General features: G+C 47.9%; 1 protein-coding gene across 1 annotated transcript in view; it reads left to right on the plus strand.

Annotated features, from left to right (window-relative positions):
• The window catches only part of rfx4 (regulatory factor X, 4), a 92,663-nt gene extending 73,300 nt beyond the window's left edge, over positions 1–19,363 (plus strand). Inside the window, exons 14-15 of the mRNA XM_070901509.1 lie at positions 2,409–2,941; positions 18,928–19,363. Coding sequence (XP_070757610.1) covers positions 2,409–2,941; positions 18,928–19,200 — 806 coding nt within the window. The 3' untranslated portion in view covers positions 19,201–19,363. The remainder of the gene's footprint in view (positions 1–2,408; positions 2,942–18,927) is intronic.
• Positions 19,364–19,776: the final 413 nt, after the last annotated feature.

A 19,776-nucleotide genomic window follows, 5' to 3' on the forward strand; every position in this document is an offset into this window, starting at 1 on the left:
CCCGCCCTTGCCGCGCCCCCCCCCCAGCCCTTGCCGCGCCCCCCCCCCAGCCCTTGCCGCGCCCCCCCCCCAGCCCTTGCCGCGCCCCCCCCCCAGCCCTTGCCGCGCCCCCCCCCCCCCTTTCCGCGCCCCCCCACCCCTTGCCGCGCTTCTCCAGCCCTTCCCATGTTTCTCCCGCACCGATCACCTCCCCAGTGCCCTCTTTCCACGCTCCTCCATACCTCCCCGGTACCCACACCATTCTGAAACAGACTGGGGAAAAACGCCCTGCTGAGCCATTGCGCAGGCGCGCACATTGCAACGCACACGTGCAACGAAGCCGGCAGTCTTCAGACACACAGGGGCTTGGCCCCGCCCACCTGCAGCTTGCTCTGCCCCAGGAATACTGCGCTACGCCACGCCACGGTCCAGGAGGACTGGAGAATTGCAGCAAAATATTCCGGCGCACCTTCAAGCCCAGGCAGGTCACATAAGTCTCGGAGGTGCGCCGTTTTCACCTGATGCTGAAACTTGGGCCCTTGAGCACAGAAATCTAGGCTGACACTACCAGTGCAGTACTGAGGGAGTGCTGCACTGTCGGAGGGGCAGTACTGAGGGAGTGCTGCACTGTCGGAGGGGCAGTACTGAGGGAGTGCTGCACTGTCGGAGGGGCAGTACTGAGGGAGTGCTGCACTGTCGGAGGGGCAGTACTGAGGGAGTGCTGCACTGTCGGAGGGGCAGTACTGAGGGAGTGCTGCACTGTCGGAGGGGCAGTACTGAGGGAGTGCTGCACTGTCGGAGGGGCAGTACTGAGGGAGTGCTGCACTGTCGGAGGGGCAGTACTGAGGGAGTGCTGCACTGTCGGAGGGGCAGTACTGAGGGAGTGCTGCACTGTCGGAGGGGCAGTACTGAGGGAGTGCTGCACTGTCGGAGGGGCAGTACTGAGGGAGTGCTGCACTGTCGGAGGGGCAGTACTGAGGGAGTGCTGCACTGTCGGAGGGGCAGTACTGAGGGAGTGCTGCACTGTCGGAGGGGCAGTACTGAGGGAGTGCTGCACTGTCGGAGGGGCAGTACTGAGGGAGTGCTGCACTGTCGGAGGGGCAGTACTGAGGGAGTGCTGCACTGTCGGAGGGGCAGTACTGAGGGAGTGCTGCACTGTCGGAGGGGCAGTACTGAGGGAGTGCTGCACTGTCGGAGGGGCAGTACTGAGGGAGTGCTGCACTGTCAGAGGTGCCGTTTTTCGGATGAGATGTCGCCCACTCTGCCCTCTCGGGTGAATGTAAAAGATCCCATGGCACTATTTCGAAGAAGAGCAGTGGAGTTATCCCCGGTTTCCGGGCCAATATTTATCCCTCAATCAACATCACAAAAAAATGGATTATCTGGTCATTATTACATTGCTGTTTGTGGTAGTTTGCTGTGCGCAAATTGGCTGGCGCGTTTCCTACATTACAACAGTGACTGCACTCCAAAAGTACTTCATTGGCTGTAAAGCGCTTTGGGATATCCGGTGGTCATGAAAGGCGCTATAGAAATGCAAGTCTTTCTTTTTGTTTTTTTAAATGAGAGAAGTCCCAGACAAGTTAAAAGGGCTCAATACAGATAACTGCCCAGGGATCGACGGTATTGATCCTAGAGTGTGAAGAGAGACATGGGAGGAGATTTGTGAGGCACTGGTGGTCATTACGAGAGAGTCACTGGACACTGTGTCGGTGTTTCACTCCGAGAACGATCAGTCAGTGGAATGTTCCGGGTACAGGAGTCGAGGCAAAAAGCCTGGAATCATTTAAGAACCGATTGGATGCTGCAAAGGGGGGGGTCGTAGGGTCTGTCTGGATAAATGAACTAGGATGGGTTGAATAACCCGCCTCATTTGTCTTTCTCTTGTAAACTGTAGAATCGACAAAATCTCTGTTTGTTGTTCAAGTTGTCTCTCTGCCCGGTATTCTCCCTGTTTTCACTACCAGAGACGGACAAGAAAAACCTTCTCCATCATCGCAGCAGTGTTGTTCTGTGATTGTCTAACAATGTTCATTTTCCTTGCCTCCATCTAATGGCCCAGATTAGAGTGGGCAAAATTCACCCAGTAAAGCAAACGAGCTGGAGGGACAGACTTTCCTCTGTGTCTGGGCTGGGAGCAGCTGTCTGTTCCTCTGTGTCTGGGCTGGGAGCCGCAGACTGTTCCTGTTCCTGTGTCTGGGCTGGGAGCCGCTGTCTGTTCCTCTGTGTCTGGGCTGGGAGCCGCAGACTGCTCCCCTGTGTCTGGGCTGGGACAGACTGTTCGCCTGTGTCTGGGCTGGGACAGACTGTTCGCCTGTGTCTGGGCTGGGAGCCGCTGCCTGTTCGCCTGTGTCTGGGCTGGGACAGACTGTTCCTCTGTGTTAGGGCTGGGAGCTGCAGTCTGCTCCCCTGTGTCTGGGCTGGGACAGACTGTTCGCCTGTGTCTGGGCTGAGACAGATTGTTCACCTGTGTCTGGGCTGGGAGCCACTGTCTGTTCCCCTGTGTCTGGGCCGGGAGCCGCTGTCTGTTCCCCTGTGTCTGGGCCGGGAGCCGCAGACTGTTCACCTGTGTCTGGGCCGGGAGCCGCAGACTGTTCCCCTGTGTCTGGGCTGGGAGCGGCTGTCTGTTCCCCTGTGTCTGGGCTGGGAGCGGCTATCTGTTCCCCTGTGTCTGGGCTGGGAGCGGCTATCTGTTCCCCTGTGTCTGGGCCGGGAGCCGCAGACTGTTCCCCTGTGTCTGGGCCGGGAGCCGCAGACTGTTCCCCTGTGTCTGGGCTGGGAGCCGCTGTCTGTTCCCCTGTGTCTGGGCTGGGAGCCGCTGTCTGTTCCCCTGTGTCTGGGCTGGGAGCGGCTATCTGTTCCCCTGTGTCTGGGCTGGGAGCCGCTGTCTGTTCCCCTGTGTCTGGGCTGGGAGCCGCTGTCTGTTCCCCTGTGTCTGGGCTGGGAGCCGCAGAAGCAGTGGGTGTAATTTAACTGTACCTCAGTTTACATGTTTTCAATAGCAGCAGAGAATGACCTTGATGAAGGGACTGAGTGCAGTGTATTCAGGTTTGCTGGTGATACAAAGCTAGGTGAGAACGTAAGTTGTGAGGAGGACGCAAAGAGGCTGTAAAGGGATATAGACAGTAAGTGAGTGGGAAATAAGGTGGCAGATGGAGTATAATGTGGAGAAGAACTTGGAGTGGGAAGAGGAGGGTCCAGTTGTCATGGTCCACGTAGGAACCAACGACATAGATAGAACTAGGAATGAGGTTCTGCTGAGGAAGTTTGAGGAGTTGAGGTCCAAATTAAAAAGCAGAACCACAAAGGTAATAATCTCTGGATTGTTACCTGAGCCATGCGCCAATTGGCATATGGATAAGCAGGTTAGAAGGTTGTGTTGGTGAAAGAGTGGTGTGGGAGGTTGGGGTTTTGCTTCATGGGGCACTGGCACCAGTACTGGGGAAAGAGGGAGCTGTTTCATTGGGATGGGTTCCACTTGCACCGGGCTGGAACCAGTGTCCTAGAGAATGGAATAACTAGGGCAGTAGACAGGGCTTTAAACTAATGAAGGGCTGGCAGGGGAGGATTCAGCAAAGAGTAAATTTAAAAGCAGCAAGAGACATGCCAAGGCTCTAGAGCAGAGTAGAGTTTTGGGCAAAGATAAGCAGAGTGGGACAGGAAGGGACAGAGAAAGTAACAAAGGTAATCGGGCATCAGTGACTAAGGAGTATCAGGGAACAATAGACAAAGGTCCGAGCTAAAGGCACTATGTCTGAATGCACGAAGCATTCGCAACAAAATAGACGAATTAATAGCGCAGATAGAAATTAACAGGTTTGATCTAATAGCCATTACTGAGGTATGGTTGCAAAGCGACTAAGGTTGGGAACTATATATTCCAGGATACTTAACTTTTAGAAGAGATAGGCAAATTGGAGAAGGAGGAGGTGTAGCCCTGATAATAAAAGATGTGATAAGGACAGCAGAGAGAAAGGATCTTAGCTTAGAAAATCAAGACGTAGAATCAGTTTGGGTAGAGCTAAGAAACAGCAAGGGGCAGAAAACATTGGTGGGAGTTGTCTATAGGCCCCCAAACAGTAGTTGTAATGTAGGGCAGAGTATAAATCAGGAAGTTAGAGATGTAAAAGTCATTTAGTTAAATCCAAAACTCTGGTTTTAAATCTAAACAAAGCAAACTATGTAGGTGTGGCTAAGGTAGATTGGGAAATTACTTTAAAAGGTATGATGGTAGACAAGCAATGGCTAGAATCTAAAGAATTAATACATAATTTACAACAAACATACATTCCTTTAAGGCACAAAAACCGCACAAGAAAAGTGATCCAACCGTGGCTAACAAGAGAAGTTAAAGATCGTATTAGATCAAAGGAACACATTGGTGAGGCCACACCTGGAGTATTGTGTACAGTTTTGGTCTCCTAACCTGAGGAAGGACATTCTTGCTATTGAGGGAGTGCAGCGAAGGTTCACCAGACTGATTCCCGGGATGGCGGGACTGACCTATCAAGAAAGACTGGATCAACTGGGCTTGTATTCACTGGAGTTCAGAAGAATGAGAGGGGACCTCATAGAAACATTTAAAATTCTGACGGGTTTAGACAGGTTAGATGCAGGAAGAATGTTCCCAATGTTGGGGAAGTCCAGAACCAGAGGTCACAGTCTAAGGATAAGGAGTAAGCCATTTAGGACCGAGATGCGGAGGAACTTCTTCACCCAGAGAGTGGTGAACCTGTGGAATTCTCTACCACAGAAAGTTGTTGAGGCCAATTCACTAAATATATTCAAAAAGGAGTTAGATGAGGTCCTTACTACTCGGGGGATCAAGGGGTATGGCGAGAAAGCAGGAATGGGGTACTGAAGTTGAATGTTCAGCCATGAACTCATTGAATGGCGGTGCAGGCTAGAAGGGCCGAATGGCCTACTCCTGCATCTATTTTCTATGTTTCTATAATGTTACAAAAAGAGCAGCGAGCCCGAGGATTGGGAGGGTTTTAGAATTCAGCAAAGGAGGACCAAGAAATTGATAAAAGAAAAATAGAATATGAGAGTAAACTGCCGAGATACATAAAACCAGACGGTAAAAGCTTCTATAGGTATGTAAAAAGAAAAAGATTAGTGAAAGTAAATGTGGAGCAATTATAATGGGGAATAAGGACTTGGCAGAGAAATTAAACAAATACTTTGTGTCTGTTTTCGCGGAAGAAGACGCAAGAAACCTCCCGGAAATAGTGGAGAACCAAGAGTCCAGTGAGAATGAGAACTGAAAGAAATTAGTATAAGTAAAAAAAAAAAAGTACTGTAGAAATTAATGGGACTGAAAGCCGATAAATCCCTGCACCTGATGGCTTACATCCTAGGGTTTTGAAAGAGGTGGCTATAGAGATAGTGGATGCATTGGTTGTCATCTTCCAGATTCTAGAACGGTTCCTGCAGATTGGAAGGTAACAAATGTAACCCCGCTATTTAAGAAAGGAGGGTGAGAGAAAACGGGGAACTACAGACCAGTTAGCCTGACATCGAGTCTTATCGCCGAGAGCATGCAGAAATCAAGCGCAGGCAGTGGAAAGAGCATGTGGCAAACCTGTAGCGCCCACCCCTTCCCTCAACGACTATCTGTCCCAGCTGTGACAGGGACTGTGGTTCTCGTATTGGACCGTTCAGTCACCTAAGGACTCATTTTTAGACTTGGAAGCAACTCTTCCTCGATTCCGAGGGACTGCCTATGATGATGATGATGAGTAGGGAAAATGCTAGAATCTATTATTAAGGATGTGGTAACAGGGCATTTAGAAAATAGTAATAGGATTGGGCAGAGTCAACATGGATTTATGAATGGGAAATCATGATTGACAAATCTGTTGGTATTTTTTGAGGTTGTAACTTGCAGAATAGATAAGGGATGTGGATGTGGTGTATTTGGATTTTCAGAAGGCATTCCATAAGGTGCCACACAAGAGATTATCAAACAAAATTAGGGCTCATGGGATTGGGGGTAATATATCAGCATGGATTGAGGATTGGTTAACAGACAGAAAACAGAATAGGAATAAACGGGTCATTTTCGGGTTGGCAGGCTGTAACTAGTGGGGTGCCGCAAGGATCAGCTATTCACAATCTATATCAATGATTTGGATGAGGGGACCAAATGTAATATATCCAAGTTTGCTGATGATACAAAGCTAGGTGGGAATGTAAGTTGTGAGGAGGATGCAAAGAGGCTTCAAGGGGATAGAGACAGGCTAAGTGAATGGGCAAGAACATGGCAAATGGAATATAATGTGAAGAAATGTGAAGATATCCACTTTGCTAGAAAAAATAGGATAGCAGAGTATTTTTTAAATGGAGAGAGATTGGGAAATGTTGGTGTTCAGAGGGACCTGAGTGTCCTTGTACACAAATCACTGAAAGTTAACATGCAGGTACAGCAAGCAATTAAGAAAGCAAATGAATGTTGGCCTTTATTACAAGAGGATTTGAGTATAAGAGTAAAGATGTCTTACTGCAATTATATAAGGCCTTGGTGAGACACACCTGGAGTATTGTGTACAGTTTTGGTCTCCTTACCTAAGGAAGGATATACTTGCCATTGAGGGAGTGCAACGAAGGTTCATCAGACTGATTTCTGGGATGGGGGGATTGTCCTATGAGGAGAGATTGCGTAAACTAGGCCTATATTCTGTAGAGTTTAGAAGAACGAGCGGTGATCTCATTGAAACAGACAAAATTCTTACAGGGCTTGGCAGGCTAGATGCAAGGAGGATGTTTCCCCTGGCTGGGGAGTCTAGAACCAGGGATCGTAGTCTCAGAATAAGGGGTCGGCCATTTAGGACTGAGATGAGGAGGAATTTCATCACTCAATGGGTTTTGAATCTTTGGAATTCTCTACCCAAGAGGGTTGAATCGTTGAGTATATTCAAGGCTGAGATTGATAAGATTTTTGGATATTAAAGGAATCAAGGAATATGGGGATCGGGTAGGAAAGTGGAGTTGAGATTGAAGATCAGCCATGAACTTTTTGAATGGTGGAGCAGGCTCGAGCGGCCGAATGGCCTACTCCTGGTCCTATTTCTTATGCTCCTTTGGAAGGGGGTTAGTTTTAAACAACTCCCTAAAATTGCTCACCATAGTTTAGACTTTAAAACTTTATGGAGCTTAAGATCTGCTGGGGTTAATATCTTGAGGTGAGTGCTGGCGACCTCCGGTGCTGACCCCACCAAAGTTCACGGGGTCAACGGGAATTCCTGCCATTTAACTGTCAATGGCAGGTGCCACTAGGACAGCACATCTGGTGCCCACCAGACTGGCGCAGATGCTGGTCACTCTAGGGAGGGGGGCGGCTGTAGAAATTGGGAGTTCCCTCCTGGAAACATCTATTGGCCTCCTTTACATGGGGATCAAAGGAGCTTCTGATGTTGCCTGAATGGTCAGTGATCCAGATCACATCCTCGGCCTAGACCCCCCCACAGGTAGGCCACACGTATCCTACTTGGGGCACTTGACTTCTGCCCGAGTTATGGCACGAGTGTGCTAGAGGGCCGTGGGATGCAGCCCCTATGTAACGACCTGTTTGGCAGATGTAAGAGAGACACGCTTTGCTTCCATGGCCATCTTTGAGGGCACAGTTCAAGAGACTACGGGACACCCAATTTATTAGGCTGTGGTTGAGAGTTGTTTGAATGTTGTACTATATTTATAACACGCAGAATGAATCAAATTAATAATCAGTCTTTTGATTGAAGAGGCCATCAGAATTTGTATGTGGAAAAAAAAAATCTCTTTCAGGATGTGTTGAACAATTGGTTATCCCACAGCAGTCTATATCTGTCGGTTTAGAAAAATGAGACAAAATGGGATCTTTTATTTTCTAAAACTGAATTTCCATGACCTAAAATGTGTGCAACAATGAAGAATGGTTATTAAATTATAACTTGGCACTTTGGTGATCACTCATTTCTAAACTATTCTTGGCATGTCTTGTTGAGCAACAGTGAACAATATACAGTGTCTGGTCAATTCGATGATGGGTTTATTGACAGAAGGAACAAAATATTGAACCCATCAGACTTGCAACTATTTTTAAAGACACACACAAATCTCACTAGTATAATCACATTTAAAAATGTTGTGTTTAATGATTCGCCAATTACAAGAGTACCGTTCCCCCATATACTGTATAACACTAGCTACAAGGTTAGGTTGGAGTGGCTGGTGTTGTTCTCCTTGGAGCAAAGGAGTTTGAGGGGAGATTTGATAGAGGTGTACAAGATTATGACGGGTTTGGATAAGGCTGTTCCCATTAGCTGAAGGTACATGGACTAGGGGACACAGATTTAAGGGTACATGGACTAGGGGACACAGATTTAAGGTTTTGGGCAAGAGATACAGGGGGGATGTGAGGAAGAACTTTTTATACAGCAAGTGGTAATGACCTGGAACTTGCTGCCGACAAGGGTGGTGGAAGCGGAGATGATCAATGATTTGAAAGAAAATTGGATAGGCACTTGAGGGAAATAAACTTGCAGGGCTACAGGGATAGAGCGGAGGAATGGGACTGACTGGATTTCGCTACAGAGAGCTGGCATGGACTCGATGGGCCGAATGGCCTCCTTCTGAGCCATTATGACTCTATAAACCTCATTTCCATCAGTCGCTCATTCTAAGTATGCTACAAGATCTTACCTTCCCTCTGCTAGCCATTGCCACTCTTCCATTCAGTCTCACCATCACAGTTTTGGTATTCCATCACCCTTCCAAAGATATTCATCTTTGCCAGCCCTATGGCACACATTCCCTGCCCTTAATGATCTGTTCTTCCAGCTAATACACATGTACTCATAGAAGCATCCAGCCTCTGCTCCTGAGCCTTAGTCAGCAGTAAGCATCAACACCATACAGACACTGACTGGCCCCCAGCTTCATTGGGTAGGATAGTTTTTATGTTCCCTGCAAGCTTCCTCTCATACTCTATTTCCCCCCTCCTAATTAAACCCTTAGTCCTCCTCTGCTGAATTCCAAATTTCTCCCAGTCCTCAGGTTTGCTGCTTTTTCTGGCCAATTTATATGCCTCTTCCTTGGATTTAACACTATCCCTAATTTCCCTTGTTAGCCACAGTTGAGCCACCTTCCCAGTTTTATTTTTACACCAGACAGGGATGTACAATTGTTGTAGTTCATCCATGTGATCTTTAAATGTTTGCCATTGCCTATCTACCGTCAACCCTTTAAGTATCATTCGCCGGTCTGTTCTAGCCAATTCATGTCTCATACCATCGAAGTTACTTTTCTTCAAGTTCAGGACCCTAGTCTCTGAATTAAGTGTGTCACTCTCCATCTTAATAAAGAATTCTATCGTATTATGGTCACTCTTCCCCAAGGGCCTCGCACAACAAGATTGCTAATTAGTCCTTTCTCATTGCATCACCCAGTCTAGATGGCCAGCCCTCTAGTTGGTTCCTCGACATATTGGTCTAGAAAACCATCCCAAATACACTCCAGGAAATCCTGCTCCACCGGACTGCTACCAGTTTGGTTAGCCCAATCTATATGTAGATTAAAGTCGGGTGGTCTGTACACAACTCCCGCTAGCGTTTTCTGCCCTTTGGTATTCCGCAGCTCTATCCATACAGATTCCACATCATCCAAGCTAATGTCCTTCCTTACTATTGCGTTAATTTCCTCTTTAACCAGCATCGCTACCACATCTCCTTTTCCTTTCTGTCTATCCTTCCTGAATGTTGAATACCCCTGGATGTTGAGTTCCCAGCCTTGGTCACCCTGGAGCCATGTCTCCGTAATCCCAATTATACAATATTCGTTAATAGCTGCCTGCGCAGTTAATTCGTCCACCTTATTACGAATACTCCTCGCATTGAGGCACAGAGCCTTCAGGCTTGTCGTTTTAACACACTTTGTCCCTTTAGAATTTTGCTGTAATGTGGCCCTTTTTGATTTTTGCCTTGGGTTTCTCTGCTCTCCAATTTTACTTTTCTTCTTTCTATCTTTTGCTTTTGCCCCCATTTTACTTCACTCTGTCTCCCTGCATAGGTTCCCATTCCCCTCCCATATTAGTTTAACCCCACCCCAACAGCACTAGCAAACACTCCCCCTAGGACATTGGTTCCAGTCCTGCCCAGGTGCAGACCGTCCGGTTTGTACTGGACCCCCTCCCCACCCCACAGAACCGGTTCCAATGTCCCAGGAATTTGAATCCCTCCCTCCTACACCATTCCTCAAGCCACATATTCATCTTAGCTATCCTACTAGTTCTACTCTGACTAGCACGTGGCACTGGTAGCAATCCTGAGATTATTACCTTTTGAGGTTCTGCTTTTTAATTTAACTCCTAGCTCCCTAAATTCAGCTTGTAGGACCTCATCCCGTTTTTTACCTATATCGTTGGTCCCTATATGCACCACGACAACTGGCTGTTCACCCTCCCCCTCCAAAATGTCCTGCAGCCGCTCCGAGACATCCTTGACCCTTGCACCAGGGAGGCAACACACCATCCTGGAGTCTTGATTGTGGTCGCAGAAATATCTATCTATTCCCCTTACAATAGAATCCCTATCACTATAGCTCTCCCACTCTTTTTCCTGCCCTCCTGTGCAGCAGAACCACCCATGGTGCCATGAACGTGGCTGCTGCTGCCCTTCCCTGATGATTCATCCCCCCCCAACAGCATCCAAGGTGGTGTATCTGTTTTGGAGGGGGATGACCGCAGAGGACCCCAGCACGACCTTCCTTCCACTGCTCTGCCTGATGGTCACCCATTCCCTATCTGCCTGATTAACTTTAACTGCGGTGTGACCAACTCACTAAACATGCTATTCATGACATCCTCAGCATCCCGGACGCTCCAGAGTGAATCCATGCGCAGCTCCAGTGCCGCAATGCGGTCTGTAGGAGCTACAGCTGGATACACTTCCTGCAAACATAGCAGCCAGGGACACTGGAAGCGTCCCTGACTTCTCACATAGCACAGGACGAGCATGTATGGGTCTGGGCTCTCCTGCCATGACTTAACCCTTAAATTAACTTAATTTGGCAACAATGTCAAAGGTTACCTACTGATAAGGAAATAAAAGAAAAAGATTAAATACTCACCAATCCACCTGCCAATCACTTACCCGCTTGGCTGTTACATCACACTTCGATTTATTTTTGCTTCTTTGTTTTACCTTCGGCCTCGATCTCCCAAACTGCTGCCCCCAGGGCCTGATAGTCTGCATCCCAGAGTACTTAAGGAAGTGGCCCTAGAAATAGTAGATGCATTGGTGGTCATTTTCCAACATTTCGTGGACTCGGGATCAGTTCCTATGGATTGGAGGGTAGCTAATGTAACCCCACTTTTTAAAAAAAAAAAGAAGGGAGAGAGAAAATAGGGAATCGGTAGTGGCGAAAATGCTGGAATCAGTTATTAAAGATCTAATAACAGCGCATTTGGAAAGCAGTGACAGGATCGGTCCAAGACAGCATGGATTTATGAAAGGGAAATCATGCTTGACAAATCTTCTAGAATTTTTTGAGGATGTAACTAGTAGAGTGGATAAGGGAGAACCAGTGGATGTGGTGTATTTAGACTTTCAAAAGGCTTTTGACAAGGTCCCACACAAGAGATTAGTGTGCAAAATTAAAGCACATGGTATTGGAGGTAATGTATTGACGTGGATAGAGAACTGGTTGGCAGACAGGAAACAAAGAGTGGGAATAACCAGGTCCTTTTCAGAATGGCAGGCAGTGACTAGTGGGGTACCACAAGGTTCAATGCTGGGACCCCAGCTATTTACAATATATATTAATGATTTAGGACTGACATATGAAGAAAGACTGGATCAACTAGGCTTATATTCACTGGAATTTCGAAGAATGAGAGGGGATCTCATAGAAGCATATAAAATTCTGACGTGATTGGACAGGTTAGATGCAGGACGAATGTTCCCGATGTTGGGGAAGTCCAGAACCAGGGGTCACAGTCTAAGGATAAGGGGTAAGCCATATAGGACTGAGATGAGGAGAAACTTTTTCACCCAGAGAATTGTGAACCTGTGGAATTCTCTACCACAGAAAGTTGTTTGAGGCCAGTTCGTTGGATATATTCAAAAGGGAGTTGGATGTGGCCCTTATGGCTAAAGGGATCAAGGGGTATGGAGAGAAGGCAGGAGTGGGGTACTGAAGTTGCATGATCAGCCATGATCATATTGAATGGTGGTGCAGGCTCGAAGGGCCGAATGGCCTACTCCTGCACCTATTTTCTATGTTTCTATGTTTCTATCACATATCAATCCCTCCAGTGATTGGCAAGGTTATTTGAATCATAGAATGATACAGCACAGAAGGAGGCCATTCGGCCCATCGTGCCTGTGCCGGCTCTGTGAAAGAGCGATCCAATTACTCCCACTCCCCCCTCTTTTCCCCCATAGCCCTGCAGATGTCTCCCCTTCAAGTATTTATCCAATTCCCTTTTGAAAGTTACTATTGACTCTGCTCCCTCCGTCCTTTCAGGCAGCGCGTTCCCGATCACAACAACTCGCTGCGTAAATAATAATCTCCTCATCTCTCCCTCTGGTTCTTTTGCCCATTGTGTTAAATCTGTGCCCTCTGCTTCCCGACCCTCCTGCCACTGGAAACAGTTTCTCTCTATATACTCTATCAAAATATCTCATGATCCTAAATTAAAGTGTCCCTTCACTTTCTCTCCCGAACCCTGGACTGGATGTAGAACCCCTCAAAGTAGATCAAATCATCCACCTCCTTCTCAGTGTCCACTTCCTTTAATAGACCTTCATCACTGTCTTCTGTCACTGTCACTACATTAAAGCATCCTCGGTGGGCCCCAATTAACAATTAAGGATACCTTCCAATCAATTAGATTTGGGTATTCAAATGAGATACAAATGAATCCATAACTGAACATAAAAGGTGGAAACGAGCAAACAATTGGTGATTCTGTATGTTTTTTGCACCAGGTTTTACCTTAATCCTTGTCTACTGGTTTCCCCACTTCCTCCCCCCAGTATCAATTCTTCATGTGTGACCCTGGATAGTCAATGTCAGCGGGCAATTTGACTGTGGGAACTGTCACAGCCAAGCACTGGAGATTATTTATTTAATGTTCCTGCAGTCTGTCGTGTCTGAGGGATTTAAGCCGGCACAGTTTTGTGACACAGGAAAACTGCACATTAAATAAACTAGTGTTCCCTGAAATCAGACTAAAAAATAATGGTAAAATGATTGATGAGGCCAATCCTAGAAAAAAGCCAGCGTTGTTTGGCTTTATTTAATTTGATTCAAACCTCGCATTGGAAGATCGGTAAGTTCAAACTGAGAAGTTACAAGCTGAGAACGTTCCGATTGTAAATCTGACTTTAGGTGTTGGGTTGGTGCAGAAACAGTGCTGTTCTGATCAGGGGATTGTTCTGTGTGATGCGGGCAGGATTAAGTGGGAAATAGTTAAATCGAGATTTAGCCAATTGAGCTAAAAAAAAATTTCTCTGAAAGAATGGCCTCCGAGTCTGTGAACCCAGCGACACACTTGGAAGACAAATGTTTTGCTGTTTAAACAGAGCCCTCATTCACACTTTGCATAATGAGTGGCCTGGCAAATTTGAATGAGGGACTTTATTCTTTTCTCTTGAACTTTAGCTCTGGGGAATTGCAGGCTGCCAGAGAGAGAGAGAGAGAGAGCGAGAGAGTGGATTTACATTACACTGCATGTAGCTGTAATAATCTATATATTTTTTTTTTTTGCCATACACATCTCTCAAATCCTGCACCTTACTCACTGGCCTGTCGGATATAATCAAAGTGAAAGCTGAACAGTCGGGGGGTCCGAACTTTGTGCCCACATCATGAGTTGACCTGTCTAATGGTAACTTCCTGTGAAGGGCCCTCCAACAACCGTAGCCTTTGTGCTTGGTGACGATCACTAGAACTCAGTGTTTTACACCCAATGTGCTCGAGAACTCTTCATGAAAGCGGATGCGGAGTGTGAAGGGCGATTGTGGTGGCTCAGGCAGACATCCGCACAGATGGCCAAACTCTGGGCACTTCAGTGGGGCTCAATAGCTGCCTCACCAGCTGAGGCGATGATGGGGCGGGGGAGCGGAGTGTTTAGGAAATGTTTTTCAGTGATCTGAGGAACAGTAGAGGTCTACATGCAGTCAGTGTCGGCCCACAACACAGTTGCCAGTGTTCGGCTGAGTTTACAGGAAACTTATTTTGGGTCAGCTCTGTCTGCCTGCCTTCTATTTGACCATTCACGATAAAAATAAAATTGTGGGCAGCAAAGTAAAAACACAAACATGATCAGCAAGGCGGGAGCTCGGAATCAAGCTGTTGATGTCTGCCTACCTTCATTCTGGATTTCTATATTTAACACCAGGACTTTCAAATAAGCTTACAGAAATCATAAAAGAAAGCCTTTCATTTATATAGCGCTTTTTATAATCACCGGACCTTTCAAAGCACTTTACAGCCAATTAAATACTTTTTGAAGTGTAGTCCATGTTGTGATTTAGGAAACCCAGCAGCCAATCTGCGCACAGCAAGCTCCCATAAATAGCAATGTGATAATGATCAGATCATCTGTTTGGGTGATAAATATTGGCCAGGACACCGGGGATAACTACCCTGCTCTTCTTCGAAATAGTGCCGTGGGATTTTTACATCCAGCTGAAAGAGCTGATGGGGCCTTGGTTTAGCGTCTCATCTGAAAGACGGCACCAACGACAGTGCAGCACTCCCTCAGCACTGCACTGGAGTGTCAGCCTAGATATTTGTGCTCAAGTCCGTGGAGTGGGACTCGAACCCACAGCCTTCTGACTCAGTGGCGAGGGTGCTACCCACTCATCATCATAGGCAGTCCCTCGAAATCGAGGAAGACTTGCTTCCACTCTAAAAGTGAGTTCTTGGGTGACTGAACAGTCCAATATGGGAATTACAGTCTCTGTCACAGATGGGACAGACAGTCGTTGAGGGAAAGGGTGGGTGGGGAGTCTGGTGTGCCGCACGCTTCTTCCGCTGCCTGCACTTGTTTTCTTCATGCTCTTGGCGACGAGACTCGAGGTGCTCAGCGCCCTCCCGGATGCACTTCCTCCATTTAGGGCGGTCTTTGGTCAGGGACTCCCAGGTGTCAGTGGGGATGTTGCATTTTATCAAGGAGGCTTTGAGGGTGTCCTTGAAACGTTTCCTCTGCCCACCTTGGGCTCGTTTGCCGTGAAGGAGTTCCGAGTAGAGTGCTTGCTTTGGGAGTCTTGTGTCTGGCATGCGAACAATGTGGCCTGCCCAGCGGAACTGGTCGAGTGTGGTCAGTGCTTCGATGCTGGGGATGTTGGCCTGATCAAGGACTCTAACGTTGGTGCATCTGTCCTCCCAGGGGATTTGCAGGATCTTGCGGAGACACCATTGGTGGTATTTCTCCAGCGACTTGAGGTGTCTACTGTACATGGTCCATGCCTCTGAGCTATACAGGAGGGCGGGTATTAGTACAGCCCTGTAGACCATGAGCTTGGTGACACACTGAGCCACAGCTGACACACAAGAGCATCCGTGGAGACAACATTTAATTATCTAGAGTCTGCTTATTGTTTCATCATTTCTATGAAATCACCCGGAGACTTATGGTGGACTCAAATCTCAATCCAACTCGCAAAATGTGCAATTTAAAAAAAAAAAAATCATCTGCTCATCCAGGTAAATGATACAAGAGCTGGGATTATGGATCACTTCTCATTACTGAGTACTAGTTCATAACTCTGATTTAAAATATTCAATCGACAACACTTTTATATACGGCCCTTCACGTCTGAGAATGTCTCAGTATATCGAACGATGAGGAGAATGAGTGGGGACTGGAGCAATCAAAGGAAAGGCATTGGAAGCAAAGACATGGGTCTGTAAGAGGCGACGGATGACAGTGCGGGAGCTGGTGAGGAGGGATGGTTTGCGGAGGGGAGCTGAGTGGAGCAACAGTATAGTGACTGAAGGATGGGTGATGGGTTGGAGGGAACGTGCCACAAACAGTAAGCCACAAGTCTTGGGGCAGAGGTTACACCCTGGGACAAGCAGTTGCGGGAGACTGGTCAAACATGGGGGAGCAGAGTCTTGGAAGTAATTGAAAGCAAAGATAAGGACCTTGAAATCGTACATTGAAAAAATGCCATCTTGTGATGTGTGGGATTAGGGACAGTTTGGGGTTGAACCAAATGCTGAGGTTGTGGATCTATGGCCAGCTGGGGAGGATGGTGGAAGAGACGCAGATTCTCGCTGGAACTGAACAGGAGGCCTTTTGTTTTGCCAGTGTTGACCTGCGAGACGCTCTGTACTACAGCATTTTTAATCGCTCCCTATTTAAATAATAATTTGTTTTTTTATTTTTCCTACCATAGTGGATAACCTCACATTTTACCACATTCTAGTCCATCTGCCAAATTTTTGCCCACTCACTGAGCCTATCTATATCCCTTTGTAGATTATTTGCGTCCTCCTCACAACTTGCTTTCCCACCTATCTTCCTGTATCATCAGCAAATTTGGCTACATTACACTCGGTCCCTTCATCCAAGTCATTAATATAAATTGTAAATAGTTGAGGCTCCAGCACTGATCCCCTGCGGCACCCCACTAATTACTGTTTGCCAACTGGAAAATGGCCCATTTATCTCTGTTTTCTGTTGGTTGACCAATCCTTTAACCATGCTAATATATTACCCCCAACCCTGTGAGCTCTTGCCTTGTGCAGCAACCTTATATGTGGTACCTTATTGAATGCCTTCTGGAAATCCAAATACCCAACATCTACTGGTTATCCTCTAACCACCCTGCTCGTTACATCCTCAAAGAACATCAGCAACTTTGTCAAATATAATTTCCCTTTCATTAAACCATACTGATTCTGCTTGATTGAATTATGATTTTCTAAATGTCCCGCTACTGCTTCCTTAATGATGGACTCCAGCATTTTCCCAATGACAGATGTTAGGCTAACTGGTCTATAGTTTCCTGCTTTCTGTCTGCCTCCTTTTTTAAATAGGGGCATTACATTTGCTTTTTGAGTTCGCTGGGACCTCTCCAGAATTCAGGGAATTTTGGTAGTTTACAACCTTAAAGGGAGTGGTCATCGCCGCAGGCTCTGCATTGGGACCGATGAGCTGGTCTCTGACCGCAGCCGCGATCCGGCCCTATCACTCCCAAGTACTGTGGCAGAGTGCCGGTACTGATCGATCGTGGCAGAGGAAACTTGGAAAAATAGGCATTATGCATTCGGGAAAAAAATTTGTTCCCCACACCAACATCCCCTTTAACTTGCGCGCCCCTCCCCCCCCCCCCCCCCCCCCCCGGGCCTCCCGAACAACGCCTCCTACATCTGACGATATTGTCGCCCGGTGATGCTGCAGGGGGCGGAACCAGAGTTCTGGCCCAGGGCGTTACCGAGGCGATGCGCAGGACAATGACTTCACGATCTCCGGGTGAAGAAGATCGGGGCGCGAGGGGTTACCGTCGCCGCAAACCTCACGGGGAATTTATTGGGAGTTTCTTTCACCACGCCTGGTCGATCAGTCGTTAGCGCCCCGATATCACCCCCCACCCCCAGAGGTGCAAATGAGGCCAATTTCTGGCCCTTTGTCTTTTGTTTGCAACAGTGAACACATTTTAGACAGTTGTGCAAATTCTGCTTCAAATGGAAATTTAGATTTTGATTTGATTCGTCTGTCAACACAAATGACAATCCAAAATCCGATGGGGTTTTATAATGCTTTATTTAAGACAGTATAACCTCCTTTAACTTAAGGCACGGAATGCCACATACCGCAATGAATTTGTGCTTCATTCAACATTCGATGAATAAGCAACCAGATCCCTGATAGACACCCAAACCTTACTCGTCTTCCTAACTGCTGGTTGAGACCAATTGACACTAGTTGTGGGCAATTTTTGGATATTAAGAGAATCAATGGATATGGGGGCAGTGGAGGAAAGTGTTGAGGTCGATGATCAGCCGTGATCTTATTGAATGGCAGAGCAGAGCATGCACGAGGGGCCGAATGGCCGACTCCTGCTCCTAATCGTATGTTATGTTCCCTCTAAATTGCCTTTGTTATACGCAGCCTGTTTATTTCAATGCGCCGTCCCTTTACATTTCTCCACATGTTCAATATCTCCAATAGAAAAGCTTGTGAGCGGCCAGCGCGGGAGTTTGCTGATTATCGCATGCATGCACGTGGCTCAGAGGGAACACTGGTTGTTGAGACTTAGGGGCCGAAATTCACCACCTCGCCCCCCCCCCTCCGCTGTTGTCGAGATCCCCCCAGTGCCACTTTGGGGGTGGTCTGGAGCGGGCGGGAGGGGAGAGCCGCTGGGAAGCGCCCGCTGACGTCAGCGGGCGGCCGAGTGGCGCAACTGACCTCCCGCCCGCCGAGCTCCCAGATTCCTGCGGGCGGGACTCGGCGGCAGAACAGGGGTGGGTTGCTGCGAGGAGGCTGGTCTGTCCCTGACGGTAAGTACGATGAACCTGAAAAAAATGGTAAATGAACATTTCAAAAAAAAAAAAAAAATTCCACTGCGACTTACCTGGATGGGGTCCCCTGAAGGTCTTTCGATAGTTTTTTTTTATTTTTTACCGTTGATTTTTTTTTTCAGCTGTTCGACCCTCCGTGGGCCCGACTCCATCCTCGGCGGCACTTGACCTCTCCCGCCCGCTGCTGCCCAGATTGGCGGCGTACGTCGTCCATTTGCCGCCTGCCGACCTTCGAGGGACCTCGGCGAGAATATCCCCCGCCCAAAGTTCCGTCCGGCACCCCGGCGGCACTTTGGGCGACACTTGGGCAGGCGGAGGCCTTGATGAAAATCGGGCCCCATTGTCCCTGAAGAGAGATTTGAGTGTGCATTCTCTGAAAACGTTCCCCCCACCCCCCCCCCCCCCGTTAACGGCTCTATTTGTCTTCCGCAGTATCCTTTCAACAGCCAGACGCCGCGGATGGAGCCGTGCCTGATGAGCAGCATGCCGCGCCTGCACTCAACACCGGTAACGCCCCGCTGGTCTGACGTGCCTTCGGCCAACAGCTGCTACACCAGCCCCAGCATGCACTCGGCACGGTACGGGAGCTCCAGCGAGATGTACACGCCCCTGGTCCCCCGCAGAAGTGCCGAGTACGAACACGCACAACACTTTCCCGGCTTTGCCTACATCAATGGTGAAGCGACCACTGGCTGGGCCAAATAATCCCTCACCCGAAACTGTGACAGTTTGCCGACAGTGGAAATACTATCCCGCAAATAGATGGCCGATTATCGATTTGCTGCTGTGCACAGACGAGGGCAAGACTTTTTAATCTTCCCTGGACCATCGAAGAGCTTGGCAGGAACTGCCAGTGACATGGGCATCGCGGGAGAGCTCAGCACCAAGTCTCTGATCATTTGAAGCAGAAACAAAGACTTGGGGGTGGGGTGGGGTGGGGGGACGGGTGGGGGATCCATAATTTTATCTTCTTGTACATTTTGCAGTAGCACTGCCTGCAATGGAACTGCACCTGTAAACCTTTGCCTATCTCTTTAACATGTTTGATGCTCTTTCTGACTCCTCTTCGGAATTTTAACATTCACAGCTTGTCTGGGGTTGAAGGTCGCGTGGAATAATCTCCTCAACGCTCCGCCGAATGGCAGCAAGTGTTGTTTACCACAAGCAGGGGGAGTGTGTTTGATTACCTGCCTCTCCATCAACGACCCAGTAAATGTCAGCGTCTCGGTTCCAGTGATCACGAGAGATTTATCGCTCCCCGCACTGCCTATGCCCTGGGCT

Source organism: Pristiophorus japonicus, chromosome 15 (genome assembly GCF_044704955.1).
Source record: "Pristiophorus japonicus isolate sPriJap1 chromosome 15, sPriJap1.hap1, whole genome shotgun sequence".
Taxonomy (NCBI): Eukaryota; Metazoa; Chordata; class Chondrichthyes; family Pristiophoridae; genus Pristiophorus; species Pristiophorus japonicus.